Raw genomic sequence first — 19612 nt, 5'->3', positions numbered from 1 at the left:
CATTCTAAAAATGGTCAGCCAAACCCAGCTCCCTTAAGTTCTTAACAGCTCATTAGAACTGGATTCAGATAATCAGTTCCGGCAAATAGGGTTCTCCAGGCTCCTAATCATCACAGAAATAATGTTTTTCCAGTTTTCTAAGTAAGCTTAGTCAGTCTCTGTCCATCTAACATTTGACGAAGACCAACTGAATTTTAATTAAGACATGAAATACAGGACTTTTTCTAGTGGTTCTTTATTTATAATGTAGACTGAAGCAGTTGTTACAAGGTAGAAGGGAAACACATTACACAATTGTTATTTATACAAGTTTAGAACAAAAGAACTGCACAGGGAGAGGTCAACTCTCAGTACAAACTAGCAACTAAACCACAATAATTTACCTTAGAAACGATCTCTTTATTTTGAGCTGTGACACTGCTTTTACAATATGCAAAAACACAAACAGGACTACCCAAGGTGTTTTGTCACATTCTTCCTACATTGAATTTGGCAACATTTTATATTAAATTTCTTCAGATTATACTAACGTTTAAAAACTAAACAAGTGAAAAGCTGTACCGAGGTACAGTTACATCCATTTATTTCAAAGGTTTAAAATACCACTTTTTATCTATTCTAATTACCTTGCAGTGATTTCTGCTTTTGCAAAAACCAACTCAAGCATCATATGCACAATGCATCAGCTACTTTTAGTCGTCAAGATTGGTGGGCTAAACCACAGGCACTACTGTTGCTTATAGTCTGTAAAAGGAGCTTGTTTTTCAAAGGAAAAAAAAGCTTAAATAGTTTGTATTAATCATGCCTTTGCTTTAAAGCCATAACATAAAATGTCCTTGAGCAATCACAGCAGTGTTAAATGTTAATATATAGAACAATGACTATACAGGTATGTTACTCTCACATCCAATGCAGTTATGTATTAAAGCATAAGATTATGTAATTGAAGATACAAGCCAACAGAAATCTGCAGGGTCTGTGGGACCCACTGAACTCCTACCTCTTGCCAGGTTCCGTCAGAAAGGAGCCCTTACAACAACTGACCCAACTACTAAGGGGATTGCTTTTTCATGTTTACATTCTCCAAACATTCCTCTAAATCTACAAATCCCTGTTGGCTTTAGGAGATGGGCATTTTAACAAATTTAACTTTCACTTAAAAGGAGAAAAGACAAATCCATTCCAAAAACCATTACCTAGGATACAAAAAAAAAAAAAAAATGGGACAGTCTAGTGGTCAGATTCCCAGTGACAATAAATAAATCCTCCTCTCTTCATTGTTTAGTATGAAGCCAATTAAGAAAAACAAGCCCCCGGATTGGTAAACACATTGGCAAGTTGCTGGACTCCAAGCTGGTTACTCTTGTTAAATCCACTCAAGTTTTTTCAAAATATTTGGGCTTTTCAACGTGCCCAGCCTGCTGGGCACAGTTAAGTAAAAGGCATTGCTATTATCTAAATTCCCTGCTATCGTGTTCAAATGTTTTCACATTTTTGAAACTGCCTTACCCTTTTGGATGTACTGGATTCAGTGAAAATGGGTGTAACAGACGAGTAACTGAGGTGGGGGATTCTATGTCTACCCGGTGGCAGCAGCATGCACGGATCGGAGGTGGGTGCTGTGTGCAGTCAAGAGGAGTCGTGGGAGAAAGGAATTCCTTAAATACCCTACAGAAACAAACACCGCAATCCAGTATGGCTTATTGGGATGCATTAACCATGAAGCTACGAGAAATTCAACCTACGAGGCTACTCTTAAATGTGACAGGATCAGCTATGTTGAAAGTGTGCCCCTCCCATGGCCCTCCCCCCAATCCCAACAGTCCACCACCTCCAGATTCACTTCACTCCGAATATTGCTCATCAACTCTTACTACTGCTTCGCTCATTCGGAACATAGTATATTTAAATGAAGATTTTACCCCTTACTGTTTCGTTTGTACATTAAAATAACTTGAATTTGCTTCTAAGCCAGACTACTAACTACAATGCATCTACAAAAGCTTGCAGGAAAAAAAAAAGAAAAAAAAATTACCCCTTTTTTCTGAAGTTAACTACTTCGTGGTACCCCTGCCCTGACCCACCCAACCCCCTTATGCATTTAAAATTTTACAAAGACTTGTAAAAAAGTTAAATGGAATTTGGCACCTTCAGAAAAATCAAAAGGGAAGCTAAGATTAAAATGTGCAGAAAGAAAACTGTCAATATTTACAAATTAAAAGATCAAAATCATGTCAGTTACATATGTTGCTTTTAATTCTTATCTAAAGGTGTCGAGTACGTTCAAAAGAGCTGTATTCTGAGTTGCCTACAAAAATCTGTTTGATTATAGATTGGAATGGATCAAGACAAATTAGGTTTTATTAATTGAAGAGTTCATTCCCCACTGGCAGCGTTTCTGATGAGCCTAAGAGAAGCGAGGGGCCGAGCGGTCGTTTGTCAGGGTCTTCTTCAGTTTCACGCCCCTGCGGATGGCGTTCAGCATGTCTTCTCCTTGCGGGGTCTCTCTCGGGCTCAGGTCTGCAGGGTCACTCTCTGGAACCTGGCCTGGGGAGACAGTGGCACTGGCAGGATCCCTTTCCTGGTCTTCAGCCTCGCTTTCTGGAATCGCCTGTCTGTGCTCCTCGGGGATACTTGGCTTCGGGCCTGGAAGAGGAGGGTTGACGGAAGCTTGGCCACTCCACAGTGAGGAGGGGATGCTGGTGACACCCTGGGGGCCCTCACCCACAGATGGTGACTCGGGGCTGTGCTCACCCCGCTCCTCGGGCCCATCTGGAGGGCCTGGCAACATCCCGGGGAGGTCTGGGACAGTTGGGGTCTTCACAGGGATCACGGGTGTCTTGATGGGGATGGGACCGGCTCCGATAGTCCCTCGGCGGACAGAAGGCTTGGTGGACGGGGTCCGTCGGATGGTGGCAACCCCTGGGGTGACCATGGCAGGTCCGAGTGTGGTGGGGAGACCAGCAGTGGAGGCCGGGCGCTTGGCTTGGAACATCCGTCGGTAGGACTGGCTGATGTCGCTGTTTCTCGGAATGGTGGAGGACTTGTCAAACTCCTGCTGCTCTGCCTCCTGGTCGCCACTTACAGAGAAATAATCGTAATCTGAAACTGATGATAGGATTTGATTAGATATCTCCAAGGCAGCAGGCTTGGGTTTCTGGTGCTTCTGCCTTGGGAGGACAGAAGGCCCAGGAAGCGAGGTACTCGAGCCACAATCATACCCCAGGCCTCCCCGAGGCTGCTGTGCCGTCCTTAGAAACCATGGACGTGTAAGAGCAGGGACCTTCGTTCTGTTCACTGATGTGCCCCTGGGCCCCTAGAACAGTGCTGGATGGACATGGTGGGCGTACACTACAATACTGTGGAGAGGTGACAGAGGCAAAACTACCAGACCGAGGCAGAGCTGCCCGCGGGCATCTGGGGTGGGGGGAGTGAGGGGGCGGAAAGAGAAATTCCACAAAAACCCTCCAGGCCAGGATTCAACCTGAGAGACAAACCTCAAGCAGACTAGCTCAGACCCTACTACCTCCCTTACAGCAAGCTCGTTAGGCATGAGCCACGGGCAATGAATCCCTGAAAACAGGTACAAAGTGGGTTCCATCCATGAAGTGTGCTCACCTTCTCTCAAAAAATGGTGTTGCATGGGAGGGGGAAGCTCACAGAGGAGAGCAGTATTCTGAATGACAACACCACTGACACTGAGGACCAGATACATTCTTTGCTGTCGGCGGGTAAGGGGCGATGTGCTGTGTGTTAGAGCATATGTAGCAGCAGCCCTGGCCATTTACAAGGGCCCATCACTCCTCCAGTGGTGACAACCAGAACTGTGTCCAGACATCGCCAAATGTCCCTTGGGCAGCAAATCCCTGTCTTATTAGAGGCTCTGACAGATGAACTGCAAATAGGCTCGGTCAATGATCACAGACCTATTCTAGCTGTTAAGACTGCCATCTTGCTGACCTGTGTGAGCCGCAGGGATGGGGGTGAGAGAGGTGTGCATGGCTGACAGGGGATTTGGCCGGCATAGGTTACAAACCTGGGCTTCAGACTCTTAACAGGCCTTAGGGACAAACCCCAGCTCTGTTCCTTGGTAGCTGTGTGAATTTGGGCAAGTTATGGAGACTGTTTCCATGTATATAAAACGGGGATAAAAATACTTAATACATAAGTGGTTGCGAACATCAGATGGGAAAAGGAAATGCTAAAACACGAATGTTATTAACGGCATCTGTCTGAGTTCAAATCAGGAACCCCACTGGACCCTGATGGTGAAACACAGAAGCTGCACCAGCCCAGTCATGTTCTTAGATGGCAGCTACCTGACAATGACCGATCAGCTCTCCAAGGCCACTCCAAGGTGACAGAAACTGTGCTGAGGCCAGTTTGGCCGCCGGGGCTTCCGCGGCAGTTCGGTGGACCCCTCCTGTCTGCGTCCGCCCAGTGGGAAGGGCCACCCCTTGCCCTGGCCCAGTGCTGCTCGCGACGCCCAGCCGCCTCGTACCTTGGGAGGGGATGGTGTCCTCCGAGCAGCACGGGGTGGTCGTCTGGGTGCTGTAGCCGCTGGAGCACTGCAGCGAGTCCCGGCTGCTCCTCTGCGTGTCCAGCTGGAGGCCCCGCGACAGGGCCAGGGCCAGCTCCTCACAAGCCTCCATCTCCTCACCAGGCTGCAGGTTGGAGGAAAAAGACACAGACAAGCCACCAGGGCCATGAATCCCCTGGTCTGGTGTCCCCAGGGCCGTTCTGCACACCTCTTCACATGGGAACCCCGATATTACTCCTGGTCTGCTCCAGTGAATGCCACCTGTCTGGGTGCCCAGGGCTATGAACTTGCATGGGTCCTCCCCAGGCTCTAGAAAGTTCTACAAATCTGATTCCCATGTACGGCTTTCCCCCTAGGAGCCCTCTAAAAACTGGAGAGCAGGGGATGGGGCGGGGGGTGGGGGCAGGGCTCAGGTCCCTCCAGCTGTAAGGCTGACTCGGTCAGCATGTGACCACCAGCCAGGTCTACAGGGGTCCAACCAGCTATAGAGAACAAGCGCGTCACCCTGGTGGCAGCTGACACCGTCATGCTCCGCGGCCTCTGAGCCTCCTCGGCAGCTGCAGGCACGCCGCCCGCAGCGGCGGGTCCTCCTCCGTTGGGGTCTGGCTCCCGCTTCTCTTTGCGGCGCTGTAGGGTGTTCACCAGAGGCTGATCATAAGGTCCTGGCTTGGCCCAGTCCTGAGCAGAACAGTGCGGTCAGGTGCTCGGGCCCCTGCTTCTGCTGGGAGGGCTGCAGACCCTGCAGGCAGCTGCCCACAGAAGGCATCTGGTCCCCTTAGGGGAAGCTCAAGCTGGGACGGGTCAGCAGGCCCCTTCTAGTGCCTAGCCCGGCTCTAAAGGGAGTGGAAAACCCTTTGGGGACCCCCTGGTTACCTCCCATTTCCTCCTGCCTGCCCACAGATTAAAAATCCCCAACAGCCAGTGGCCTGTGGAGACTCTTAGCAGCTGACCAACTCTAGGGCACCGGCCAGTGGAGATGGCATCCCCGGGGGACCAGGCAGAACCCTCTCCCCGAAATGACTTCGCTGGAGGGCAGTGGCCACCAGGGGGCACTAAAGGAACTGCAGCCACTCTCCCTGAGGCTGAACCTCCACAAAGGGCCCTGCAGGAAGTGTCCTCTGAGGTCCTCACCAGGAAGGGAAGGGCCCTGAGGTTAGTAGGAAGATTTTTGAGGAGTCTGAGGGTCCACACCACTTGTGAGGGGCGAAGTTAAGACTTGCTCAAAATACTGGCAGCTTAGGGGCCTACTATCCAAATTAGGGACCTCCTCTCAAAATAAAGCGGAATATCCTCCAGGCATCAATTGCACTTGCGAGTAGATGACCATGACCCAATAAGGGCCTCAGGGAGAAAGTTTGGGGAACATGGCCGAGGAAGGCGGTCCCTCCCTGCTCCCTGGAGGGAAAAACTGGAACTTTGAACTTGGAACTGACTCCCCTGCAAGGTCGTATCTGCATCTACGATCTAATGGGGGTTAACTAATGGTTAGTAATGAGAGGGAGCCTCTCCAATCTCAGCTCCTGGTGGAAACCTCTATCTCGAAGCTGCCTTCCACTTTTTCGCTCTCCTAGTGGGGACTCACTTAGGGAGCGGTGTTATGGGGAAGAAGGCAGAGTGTGAAAGGAAGGGGGTGCGGGGTAACTGGGGTGAGGACGGTGGGACAGAAGGGGGTGAGCACAGAGGCGATGAGAGAGGAGGGGGAGGAGAGACACAAACCTTCCAGCTAGGGATCTGAGATGACGGGAACATGCCGGGCCCAATGGTGTGATAATGAGCGTAGTCTGGAAGGTGGACAGAGGTGACCCGAGGGAGCAGGCGGGAGGCAGGCAGGCAATGAGGGAAAAGGCTTGCCCCCACGGGCCCCACATGGGACTCACTTGACAAACTATAGTGAGAAAACCCGTTAGACAACTGGAAACAAAAAAAAGGGGGAGGGGGAGGAAAACAAATTAATATAACAGGACGGGTGTGGAGATACAAGATGGCATTGACATTCAATGGAGGGTAAGACCTGAACATTTATAAATAAACATTGGGGCTCCGCTTCTCACGGATGATCTAGGATGCAGGAGAAAGGAGCCGACGTGCAAAGAATGCACACTGATTTACTTGACACCAAGTAAGTATTCAGTCGAGGAAACAGTTCACCTGTAATCTGACAACAGTTTGGAAATTGATCAGTGTCCTTAGTCTGGTGTCCTCAATGATTTTTGAGTATTTAACAAAATATCCTTTCACGGAGATAGTAATTTGCTCGTCTCATTATGCAAATTTAAAAATTCTAAAGTGTCTTCAACTGAACCTGTTCATTTTAGGTTTCCAAAATCGTCACACTGTTCAGAATTCCAAATTGGGTGAATAGGGGGTGGTTTGCAAACTAAAAGCCAGAAAAGCACGCATGCAGCCTATGACGCAGTGAAATGTCACATCCAATGGTGTGGTGACGGGGGGGGTCTTGGTAGGCAGGGTGCCTGGGTCTGGGAAGAGACGGATGAGAAACACCGCGCTGGCCTGGGAAGAAGCCTTCACACCTCCGAGTCCCCCAGAGCCCCGACTCCCCCTTGGGACGGCCTCATGGCCCTGCTCAGGAGCCAGACACCTGCTCCGGGAAGCCCTCAGCCGCATCGCCCTCGTGCACAAGGCCTTGGTGTAGGTTCTGAGTCTCCAGGCTCCTGCGCCTGAGGCAGGGGCAGCAGGCGGGGGGGCGGGGGGGGGGGGCGGGGGCCGAGCGGCCGTGGTGGCCGTGGCGGCCGGGGCCCCGGGCGGTCACCTTCTCTGTGGAGGCCCAAGCGCCCATGGTGGAGCCTGAGCTGACCGAGGTGGGCGAGCTGCACTCGCTTACTGACTGGCAGGTTTCGGACGCTTCGGAGGAGGCCGAGCTGGAAGAGTTCTGCAGCGGGGCGGGCGGGCGTGGCGGGGGGGCCACACGAGGGGACCGACAAAATCCAGGCCACATGTTAGCAGGAAGTAACCATAAATTAAAAAAAAAAAAAACGATGGGGGCAGGGAAGGGCACACACACAGAGACACAGACGTGTACACAGAAGAGGGAAGGATGAGAGAAGCGGAGCATTAAGGTTAGTTTTTCCCCAAAGCTGCACCCACACAGAGGCTTTCAGGCCCTTGAAAAGAAGCGTGAGACCCAGCAAGGCCCAGACCACCAGACAGGAAGCCCCCCAGGACCCTGATTCGTGTGCATCTGGTCCTGTACTGGCTCATGGCAGGGGCTCGAAATCATGGCATGGCTGAGTGACAACAGCCATCTCTTCCATGTAACTGGGCCCCCTTGTGCATCGGGCCCGCCCAGGGATTTTTTCATCGTTGACTGCCACCTCTGGCTCATCCCAGTCGTTTAAATACGCTCAGCCCCACTGGGGTCCACTGCTATTTCCCCAGAAGTGCTCCTGTATTCACTGACTAGGAGGAGGACTCATGTTTCTGTCCACCCCTCCCACCCACCAAAGAAAGCAAGGTTCCTGCAAAGGGACAGAGCTCTCGCTTTCCCATCGCGCCAGGGCAAGGAACTCCGAAGACACCCTGCGCCCCACGGCAGGGGCTCCGTGGGACCAAAGCAAGCGCGGGCCACATGGTGGATGCCCCGCTGCTGCCCGAGCTCAGCCTCTGGTTAGCTGTCCAGGGTTGGAGTCTTAAGGTTGGGCTTTAAGTTACGTTTCTGCCACTTGTCAGTCAAGGAATCGTGAGCTTAATCTCTCTACAGCTCAATTTTCATCTTTAGAATGGAGATCACTAATATCTAAGAGATAAAACTAAAACAATATTTTATATGCATGTGTCTCCCTGTATACAGTGCTTAGCCAAGTTTAAAGAAAGTTAGTTATCACTGTAATTCTCCAGGACTCTTCAGTTTGCTTCCTCTAATCCAAGTATGTTCAACTTAACAAAAGGACCAGTGACCCAGTCCGGGACTGCAGGTTTGTGTCTCCTCTGACACATGCTCATTCTTTCTAAAGCACCTCTTGCTTTGATAGTGTCAGTGGCTCTAGGACAGCCCCCTCAACTAAGCATGGGCCCGCTCCTGGGCACACCTGGGTGAAGGCGCAACTTGAGTGGAAGAAAATGGGGGGACTCTGAACATATTCTGCCACGCGGCCTTTGTTTCTGCCTGTGTGACTGAGCGGAGAAACGCAGGGCTCTCACCCCGGCAGACGTGTGTTCCCGTCATCCCACTCTAAAAAAGGTGATATCACAGCCGTCAGGAGATTGCATCCTCTGGCCTATGTGATCTGTATGGTTTCCCCTCTACTTCATAATTATAAGTAGCAGTAGTGCCTTTTTTAAAAATCAGATTTTTCTATTAAATTTTGCAGCACCCTGAGTTTATTGAAACTACTTTAAAATTGCTAGCCAAGCGTATTTTGGGTACCAGCTCCATGATGTAAGTAAATCCCAACACACCACCTTCTGCTTCCTGCAGCATTGCTAGAGGCAGAGACACTCGCTTCAGCCTGGACAACACCCCCACCCCCCGCCCCGACCCCCACACACAGTCCTCGACTAGAAAGCTGAAGCACATGGCCCCTCTGTTTTTAGAAAGGGTTGTCAGTGCACAAGACCACGTTAAAATGTCAGTTGATTAAAAACACACAGAATTATGCTGCACATTACAATAGCCTTTGAGGAATTGCAAAATCCTACTTTCCTTCCAATCATTCACACTCTGCTTGGGAGACACACAGGAGTGGTTTAGTGCCGCACATGGCAGGGGACAGGTGTGCGGCAGGTGGGTGACATCGGAGAGACCAAGCCGAAGCGCCCAGCTGGGACCAGCATGCTAGAACTTAAAGCCACAGACTGTGCTGGCCCAGATCGTTTCTGTTAGAAACCGAGTCTCTCTCCCAGGAAGACAGAGGCCATGGTCTCCAGGGACAGCTGAAAAAATGCCAAAGAGTGACTGGGCATCAATGTCAGACACGTCAGGCAAGCAACCTCCGGGCCTGGGTTCCCACAACACCCCAGCTGCTCCCCCAGAAACTCTCCCAGGGCCGCCTTACGGCTGAGGTGGAGCAGAAAGGCTTCTGGAACAGATGTTAGAAACCCCTTTTCCAAGCCCTCAGCCCGCAGGCCACCTAAGCGGGCACCTGAGGCGGCTCACTCACACCTCTGAGCCTCCGCCTCCACAACAAAACAGTGTCAGCGAGACTATGCAGCTGCTGGAAGGAACACAGAAAATGGACGTAGGAGGGCCTGGCACCGCTGGTGCCTGGTGCATCGCAGACATTCGATGACCGTCAGGCAAAGTGGATACTTGGATAAACAAGACAAGCATGTGACTTTCTGTCCATAGGATGCTGGACCGAAGGCTGGGTATGGTTCAGCCTCAAAACATACAGGCGGGGTTCGAAGCCGCCATGCCTGGCAGATGGCACTGTGGGGCACCCTGGACATTCGCGACTCCTGGTACCTGCGCTGTGCCGCTTACTAAGAGCGAGGCTGAACGCGGGCACCCGGGGAGCGAGGGCGGAGAGGGGAGCCGGTGAGGGGTCCTGCGGGGTCCCGCCCAGCTCCTGCCTTCTGCCCCAGCTGGGCTGGGCGGGGATGATCTAACCCCACGTGACCCCCTGTGGTTGAAGAGACTCAGCACCTCCCCTTCTCCCAGGAGCAAAGTGCCAACAGAATTAGCTGTAAGGGCTGGGATGATTCAATCTCATCAACATAAACAGATCAAAGGAACCCAGGAGCTACAAAGGAGGGTTCCGAGGCACTGCCCCATGATAGGAGAGAACCAGAGATGGGGAGGGGGCGGTCCCATTGTGCAAATGCCCATTAGCCACAGCATCATGCTAAGCCGGGCACCTACAGGGATGCCAGAGAGTGGCCAAACCTCTTTGAGTCTCTCTACTCACATGGAGAACTCCCCTAATCAATGTGGTGACTCAGCTGTCACCACCATGAACACAGGCTGCAGGCCCAGCTTATAGTATCTCTCCCTTTGGGGGAAGAACACATCTGGAGATAAGAAATTAAACCAGACTTTTCTCATGCCCAAGCCAAGAGCCTTCCTTGGTCCAGCTATCGATGGCGGCCTGGCCACCAGGCATGACGGCCGCTCCCGGAGCCAAGGGCACCCTTACCTGGTTGGGGGCCTCTGGCGGCATGGGGGATGGTGACTTGGACTGGAAGGCGTCCTGGGATATGAAGCCTGAGTCGTGGGAGGACACGCTGGACAGCCGCACGGGCGCCTGCTGGGCCAGGTTGGAGCTGCGGCAGCGGTAGTGGGAGCTGGGCGAGTGCGAGTGGGAGCCGCTGGACCGCGAGTCGCTGCTGTTCACGCTGTTCAGGCTGCTGCGGGGCGAGCGGAGGGGTGGCGGGTGGCGGCACGAGGCAGGAGGGGGCAGGAGACAGGGGGCAGAAGAGGGGCAACGACAGCATGGAATCAGTTCTCTGCCTCGGAGAAGCAGCCGAAGCAGTAAGACGTGTTTCCAAAATGCCAAATCATTAAGCTAGTAAATAGAAATTTTTGTTTGTTTTTTTCCACTTGAGCCGAGGGGGGAAAAACCAGCTGCCAGGACTCAGTTCTCCGACGGTGTGACTTGGCACCTTTAGCACGGAGGCCTGTGATTCTGAGAAATCACATCCTGCTCCATTCTGCCATGGCATCAACCCCCAAAGCTACGGGACCTGACATCTGTGGCATGAAAAGAGACGGGGCTGATCTTATTTGCCATCTGCTAGCAGAAACCATGGCCCTTCAGCAAAAACCACGAAGGCATCAGCGTGACCTGGTTGGAATGTGCAAGTGTTACTCTTGGTTGGACCATCTCGGTCCAGGAGACCAAGGTCACCCAGCCAACCATTGCTTTGGCAGTGCCGGTGCCTATAGACGTCTCAAGGTAATTCCATCCTAGGTGAGCCTGGTTCGAGGCCACTGGGAAAGAACATCAGCAAATCAACTCAGTGAGTTTGTCAGTGTTTTCTTAACAAAGCTGATGTTTCAATGAATGGCTTCCCCTGATTGTAGATGTTTCTCTGTTAGAACACCTGCGGGCCTGGCGTTAACAGAACCCCTGGCAAGAAGCAGGCCATTTTCAGTGACTAAAGGCAATCCCCACTAAGCCGTTAGCGTCTGAGAATAAACAGTAAACAGGATGCTGAAAAGTCACACACCCACTCCGGGTGTTCTGTCTGCACTCCATTCCCAGTCATAAGAAATATGCTCCAGTCTGTATAATAAACTCAGATTGCGGAAACCCGAAACCAGAACACAGTCCTGGTCTGAACCAGTGGAGCCGACATACAAAGGGCCGCTCTAAAAGAATCTGAAGGGATGAAAGAAACAACCCTGCCTGGGATTCCAAAGTTTGTGGTTTCTGCTCCTAACCCTGAAAAGAGTCCTGTCAAATTCCATGCGTTCTGACAGGTAAGAAGGTGGCCAAGGACCATGGGCCTGTCTACACTACAGTGCTGAGGCGCTCAAGTTCTGACAGATACATTGGTGTGTGCTGGAAGAAACCACTGCTGCGGGAGTCACGACTGTGTTTCCTGCTTTCCTCTCCAATCAGCCAGATGAGGGCATTTGGGGACTGACGCGCTCCCCTCCAGCCAGCTCCCAGCTGCGATCAGCGCACTGTGACTTCCTATTGAACTAAAACTGTAAGAAAGAAAAGATCCTTGCGCAGCTTTGCTTTTATACAGATGAGATCAAGTTTTCTTGGTTACCAAAAAACCAAACAGACATAATCAGTAGATTTGTCACATACATGCAGAGACACAAAAGGTGACATGAAACCAACCAATATTTTCAGGTTGCAGAATGGCAGGAGGTAGCTCCTGAAGTCTGAACTGCCTGCTCGGTGTCTACTGTACAAGCACAGGTATGAAATGAAACACACAAGTGTGTACAGAGCCGTAACCACACACAGATTCGGCTGATCCCTCTAACTCCTTCCTCTCAATGCTAAGTCACAGGAAGTGGAATTCACTTGGCTTTGAAACATCAAAGAAGAAGAGTAGGTGGAATGCACCGAGAAAGGCAGGGATGCATGATCAAGTTGCCATCCTTCAAGAAGAGAACAGACTTTGTGATCAGCAAACCAAGAATGCTTTTCTGACAGGAAACTGCTAGAAAACAGTTTTGCCGATGGCAGACTATTCCGGTTGGTTCTCACTGTGTATCAGTAACAGTGCTAGTTAAGAGCAGTGGTGGTGGTGGGTAGTAGTTAATAGAGCAAGAATTCCATTTAGTTTATGAAACCCTGAGATAAAAACTAAGGGAAACTGAGAGAACAAGCCACTGTGACTTCCTCCACTTGTTCTGACAGCGGCGACATCAGCCTGTACGGGAATAAGGAAATCAAGTGCGAACTCACAAGGTGGGAACATCTCTACAACATGCAATGGAAAGACAGGAAGCTACGTCCACGCATCTAGGGCCTGATGGATTTCTCCTTCTGATCTGAAACTAACCCAGAGACTAAAGAGTGAGACCAAAGTCAGACGGAGCTCTTCCAGCCGATGGCAGCACCATATCCCGTTTCAAGCGAGCATTTCTAGGAGGTGTAGACTTGCCCTGCTCACGTGAGCATAGCGAAGAACTGTCCCAAGGGCAGGGGCAGAGCCTGGCTTCACTTACCTGCAGACACTTGACTTGCGGGACATGGTGGTGCTGGGGGAAGACGGTGGCGTCTGGTACGACCAACTGTAATCAGAACCTTTCAAGTCCAAAATCACCTAAGGGGACAGAGCCAGGAAGGTAAGTGAGGTGCTGAGAAAGGAACACTATCCGTCAAATCTTAAAACCCCAAATTTTACCATCATCGAGGGGTGGGGATTAAAGAAAAAATGTTTTTGTTTATTTTTAAATAAAGAAACACACTACAAAACCGTTAATGTCATATCCTTTTTCTGAGATAAGCAAACTAGACTTAATTGGGGGCGGGGGAGGCGTGATTTAGTGTGACAGAAACAATTTACAAGAGCTGCGCATTCCCAAGGCTGGAATTCACAGGATTTCCATCTGATAGCACCACAAAGAAAATAATGGTCTCAGGGTTGGCTGATCTTGCATTTTAGCTATTTGATCTTTAGGGGTCACCTGCACTCTATTGGACCAGGGTTCGATATCGTAAACCCTGACAGAATCCAGAGCAAGCCAATTCTCTCACAGTTATTTCTACGCCCATCTCCCTCGTTTGGTGAAGAACAACTTGAGTGTAAGGTCTACCTTTTATTCATATAGCAGGTGTTCAATAAATGTCTATTTACTGAGTGAGTGCCTGCATGCTGTGGTCTCCTAAGAGCGGTTCCATAGAACGGGAAATAGAAGCTCTCCCATTTGTCCTCTGAGTTGGCGCTCCGAGGGGGTGGTAAGAATTTTAAGCAGAGGGCAAAAGCCAACCTGCGACTCATCAACTGTTCCCCCAGATATGTCTCTTCCAACCTGATACAGTGTTAATGTCACATGAAGCAAATAGGCACAAAAAGGGTCACCTGTCTCATAAGACAGAACCTCGTGCGTTACTTAGACTGGTTCCCACAATGACCAAGACATGCTGCCATCACACTCCCGTGAAAGCACATTTCTAGGGGCTTGATGACCACCATGGCTTGGTTCAAACCTCAGTGCTGCCACTAAGGAGCTAGGTGACCCCGGCTCAGTGACTTTCCCCAGACCTCCCTGTGAAGGTTAGCTGCGGAGGTCTAGGTTCCCGGGCAGGTCACTGTACACCACCACGTGAAATGTGAGTATGATTTTCAATGGGACAGCGCCTCAAGGAGCAGGACTTTGTGCCTCATCCCTTTGGTTTGCTCTCCCGAGTTCTTAACCAGCCCTCCTACCTGTTCACTGGAGGAGGGCAGCTTGTGAGGGTCCATGGTCAGGCTTTTCAGGTCTTCCGATATGGTCTGAAGGTGAGTTATTTCCCCCAGCATGGAGATTTCTTCTTCCTGAAGGACAGCAATTCCCAACATGTTAGCTTCATGAGCAATCCGCTTCATCGTCCTAGTCCCACTGTTTTTATTAGGGTCACAGTCTAACCCTTTGGACTTTTCAGAAAAGGGTCCCCCTGGGGCTGAAGGCACTACCAGCCCATTCTTTGGGGAGATGGGAAGGAAGAAGGGCCCTGCTATGACCAGAGTGGCCTGTGTGCTGCACATGGCGGTGAAGCCAAGCCGAAGCACGCCCCAGTGCCTCCGGGCCGTGTCTGGGGCTTGCAGGCCGGCTTGGAGGGCTGCCAGTGTCTTCCCTCCCAGACCCTGCAGCCTGGCCCCTCCACGGCATGAGGGTCTCCTGTGAAGTCACTCAGCTTCAACGGTGACACAAGTTGCAGATAGATATTTGGGTCTAGAGCTCATAGATCGCTGTGACAGCACATGTGTGTTCAACAGAGGTGACCTGTGCTCCTCCTTTCTCATTTCTACTACAGACTCAGTCAATGGTGATGATGCAAGAACGTGGACCATGGCAGAAACAGCCACTCATTTTCCCAAAGGGCCACGGCAAGGCTGTGGGCCTAGACAAGATGGTCCCTGGGAAGGTCTATGCTCACGGGAACAACTCACATTTGGGCACTTTGCTAGGGCGCAAGGAGGTAGGCTGGCATCTTCTTATTGGCTTTAAGAACAAGAACACCTCCAGCAGAAGTTCTCGGTTATGGTTTGCAAACGATTTACTTGAAAACTAAGCCCATTTGATCCATTGAGGCTCTTCCCATATTAACCTCTTGGTCACTCCTCGATATTCAGCTTGGCTGGTGGGTCACAAAAATCACCTGGGGGACTTGTTTAAAACATAGGTGACTGGGCCCCAACCTCCAGTGTTTGGGGTTCAGTAGGTTTGAGTTGGGCCCGAGAATGTGCATTCCTAATCAGTTCCCAGGTGATGCTGCTGGATTGGGAATCCCACTTTGAGAATCACTCTGCTAGGCCTTCTTAGCTTGGGGAGAAAAAGCAATTAGACCTGGTGCTAAGAACGGAACAAGCAATGGGCCATGCGGCCAGCAGCAACTTGCAGAGAAGTACTGGTGTCTAGAAGTGATTAATAAATCACAACTCCTATCATGATTTCTGATACCCAATGACTCGATGATGGGTGAAAAAAGAAGGAGAATCTCCTCCCAACTGGCAGTTAGGCCTTCTGGAACTTTCCACTAACTTACAATCACAGGCCGCAGCATAGAGATGAAGGTGCAGAAGCGGCCGCGTTCCTCAATCAAAGCCTTCCGGACTGCCTGCTTTTCTGTTTCTTCCAACAGGAGATATTTATCGTTGACATCTTGGAGAGCGCTGTCCAACTGAGGCTGGATGTCACCTCTCCCTGCAAACAAAACAAAGCCCCAAGCGTGCCTTGCTGAAATACCAGCTCCTAGGATAATGGCCCTTCTTCCCGTGGGTGCTGGAGTGGAAACCACAATTTTCCAAGACACAGAAAAGTTATTTAGTAATAGCCAGAAAGAATGTAAGGGGGCTGTTTTTCTAGGACTAGCCATTTCCAATTTGCGATGCTGGACGGGCACACTCTCTAATTCCTGGCACGGCAGATTTCCCGGGTGACCCCTCCTGACTTGCCTTCTTGCCTTGGGCAACCCACAGAGCCTTCTGCCAACAAAACCTTGGGACATGGCAGCGAGACAGTATTCTTGTCTCAAACATTCTGAAGAGGCTAAGGGATGAACAGGTGAGGGCCTGTGAATGTTTCCAAAAATGGGCACAGGCTGGTTTTGTTGGGTCCACCTCAATCAAAGAGCCTCTGTTTGCACAGAAGTTTCTCCTCCTGAAGGCAAAGGTGGCAAGCATCAGCTCTCCTGGCTTGGGGGCCCCTGGGACTCCCTGGCAGGTAGCTGAACTCCCCAGTGGACAGTCCCGAATGCCCTTCCTGACAAACAAGCCCAGTAATAAAAAGACCTACAGTCAGGTCTCTGCTGGTGAACACCAGAAGGTGGTGTCACTGCTGAGCAGGGCCCATGTCCAGCCGGGTCCACAGACCCCAGAAGAGAGGTAACCATTTATAGAGGTTAAGTCAGGGTATTAACCTTTTAAACAATTCTAGAGCTTGGTCAGCCAACTGCCTATAAATAAAGTTTTATCAGAACACAGCCACGCCCCATCATTTACATACTGACTATGTCCACTCTTGCAACAATTACAGGGTAGAATCTCTGTGACAAAGACTTTACAATCTGATCCTTTAGAGAAAAGGTTTGCTGCTCTAGAAGGCAAACGTGGACAAACAAGCCCTGTGTTGGGGGTGGGGGGGCTACTGTAAATCCGATCTGTAGGTGGGACAAGAGGGTGACCGCCTGGGAGACCAGCTCATGCCCTTCCACACTGGCCCCCCTGCAGGGGCTTCACCTATCTTTCAAACCAGAGAGAGGCTTTCTAAACTTCTTCTTGGTGACAGAAGGAGACGAGACTTGACTCTGGGTGGTGAGCACACAATACGCTCTACAGATGATGTGTTATAGAAATGTACACCGGAGACCTATGTAATTTTATGAACCAGTGTCACCCCAATAAGTGCAATAAAAAACTTCTCTTGGACTCTCCCAGCCCTTAGTCCAAGGCCATGTGTGCATATAAGTGCTCAATAAATGCTTACTCACTTTAAACACAGAATGTTAGAGATGGAGGTGGCCTTATGGGTTCTCTGAGTGCACCTGCTAGCGTTTCAGTGGAGGCCGAGGCCTAGAGAAGGGGAGGGACTTGTCCACGGTCATTCAGGGAACAGGCAGAGCCCACACAGCCTGACCCCTCTGTCACTGGATTCAATGTCCTTGTCCCACCAGTTTAAGCCCAGGAATAAATGCCACTAGCCTCCTAGGGAGACTCCTGACCAGTCACCACGTACCCTCTTAAGAATGACACAGAGAACTTTGAATGCAATGCATCATTTGGCTTGAATTAAAGGAAAGGGTCCAGGAAAATGGCCTTGAGTGGAGGAAAACGGTCTGTATTTTTCTCTCCTAAGCAGATGAGAAGGCTCGATCTGGAGCAAGAGGTTAGGCTTCAAGAACGTCCCAACAGAAGAGGCCGTTGGATTTTATCAAGAAAGTCACTTGTGAGGCAGCGATTAAGTTCTGAGTTAGCACACAGAGGGAAATTCACATGCTGTCAGAAGTCACCCTGTAGAGTACAGCAAACGCTGTGTGTGTGTGACTCTCACTTGTCAGGCGAGCACCCACGTAGGGTGGGAACGACAATGTGCAGTACTGAATCCCACGGAGGGCGTCTACCCAACAATGACATCATGTAAGAGTCGGCTGTTTGAGAAGTTTCCACCTATTTTCAAGGTTACTCACTCACCCATTCCTCCATTTATAACCCCACAGGATAATTTCATCAGTTCTTGCAGCATTACCACCATTGCTTCAGTTTCTCCCACTGGGATGTCGGGGAGCCATCCACACACACACCTGGCCACCAGGACACGGGGGAGCCATCCCCACACACACCTGGCCATCAGGATGCAGGGGAGCCATCCCCACACACACCTGGCCATCAGGATGCAGGGGAGCCATCCCCACACACACCTGGCCACCAGGATGCAGGGGAGCCATCCATACACACACCTGGTCACCAGGATGCAGGGGAGCCATCCCCACACACACCTGGCCACCAGGATGGATGCAGGGGAGCCATCCATACACACACCTGGCCACCAGGATGCAGGGGAGCCATCCCCCCACACACCGGCCACCAGGATGCAGGGGAGCCAACCCCACACATACCTGGCCACCAAGATGCAGGGGAGCCATCCCCACACACACCTGGCCATCAGGATGCAGGGGAGCCATCCATACACACACCTGGCCACCAGGATGCTGGGGAGCCATCCATACACACACACCTGGCCACCAGGACGCAGGGGAGCCATCTCCACACACACCTGGCCACAGGACATAGGAGGAGCCATCCCACACTTGGCCACCAGGATGCAGGGGGAGCCATCCGCACACATGAATCTGGCCACTAGACCATAGGTTTCACGTGTTTTTAGTGGACTAGAAGCCTAGACAAGCATTCTCCACTCTCCCCAGGGGCTTGCTAGGACAGCCGAGGCTCCCCCTTGAGGACACACACTGTCCCAAAGACACAGCTCCAAGAAGAGAATCTGGGTTGTCACCACCTACAGCTGTGGCCTGTGCACCTCACTCCACATTCACCGCGTGTGTACATGACACAGACCCTGCTCTTGAGCAACCTGCTGACCAACACGGCCCATCTCAGGCCTTCCGTAAGTCTCTCAAGCTCGTCCATGATGTTCTCACCCACAAAGGGCTGCGGACCAAGTCTAAACACTTGTAACTTCGTGGAGGAGGGTGGAGGGGAGTTGGGGGAGAAAGATTAAAATTCATAATGCTTGATGAAACTGCTTGGATATGCTTTGATTATAGCAACAATTTCTCTTATTATCAGACTATAAAAAATTGGAAAAAATGTGTATCGTTACTTTCTTTCACAAGTTATAAGGCACATGTCTATCTGTAATTAACTGCACTGGCTTTTAAAAGTATACTTACATAGGAAAGCAAAGTGACTAGAACTGAGAGTAATCTAATCTCATAAGCATAAATTTAAATTATTCTATAATTATAGCAAACTTATTTTAAATATGTACTGTTATAATTAAAGGACTTTCAAATTGTGGTACTCTAAAATAAGTATAATCTGTAAAGACTGCTATAATTGTAGTCACAGTGAGTACATTTCCACTCAGGATATATCATAACCAAAAAACACAATGTTTATTTCTTAAATTCGCTGACACAACATGTAATTATATTTATTTAAAAATGACAAATGTGGAGGAAATTATTCATGTTCCAGTTGGATGCACTGGCTTTCAGATGCAGCGATCTCTCTAGGCCCACGATGTCCAAGTTGTATCATACAGACGCCCGTTCCTTTCCCTGCTGTCTGCAACGTCCTGGCCACCCCAGCTCCCACGTGACTTTACTCTGTCCTCTCATTTCGCCACCACTATCGCCACGCTCACTGGGCCATCTTGGTCTCTCACTTGGACAGCTGTAAGGGCGCTTAATATGTCACCCAAATTGACTTTAGGTCAGCAGCCCCGAATTGCTTTCAAAATGCAAGCATTATCACTTCTTGTCAATA

The 19612-nt window shown here is 50.5% G+C and overlaps 1 protein-coding gene across 6 annotated transcripts in view; it reads right to left on the bottom strand.

Moving 5' to 3' along the window:
- Positions 1 to 2234: 2234 nt before the first annotated feature.
- MTSS1 (MTSS I-BAR domain containing 1) overlaps positions 2235 to 19612 on the bottom strand; it is a 138841-nt gene continuing 121463 nt past the window's right edge. Inside the window, exons 7-15 of one of the 6 annotated variants that reach the window (XM_090283383.1) lie at positions 15655 to 15812; positions 14336 to 14443; positions 13131 to 13228; positions 10633 to 10843; positions 7311 to 7430; positions 6257 to 6451; positions 5045 to 5218; positions 4502 to 4664; positions 2235 to 3108 (exon numbers count right to left, since the gene is read on the bottom strand). In XM_090283383.1, the coding sequence (XP_090139509.1) occupies positions 2408 to 3108; positions 4502 to 4664; positions 5045 to 5218; positions 6257 to 6451; positions 7311 to 7430; positions 10633 to 10843; positions 13131 to 13228; positions 14336 to 14443; positions 15655 to 15812 (1928 nt within the window). In that variant the 3' untranslated portion in view covers positions 2235 to 2407. The remainder of the gene's footprint in view (positions 3109 to 4501; positions 4665 to 5044; positions 5219 to 6256; positions 6452 to 7310; positions 7431 to 10632; positions 10844 to 13130; positions 13229 to 14335; positions 14444 to 15654; positions 15813 to 19612) is intronic. The other 5 variants (XM_090283382.1, XM_090283381.1, XM_090283384.1 and 2 more) reach the window with 5 other exon arrangements.

Source organism: Furipterus horrens, unplaced genomic scaffold, assembly GCF_987537825.1.
Source record: "Furipterus horrens unplaced genomic scaffold, mFurHor1.1.pri manual_scaffold_7, whole genome shotgun sequence".
Taxonomy (NCBI): Eukaryota; Metazoa; Chordata; class Mammalia; order Chiroptera; family Furipteridae; genus Furipterus; species Furipterus horrens.
This window is presented reverse-complemented; position numbering and strand designations above follow the sequence as displayed.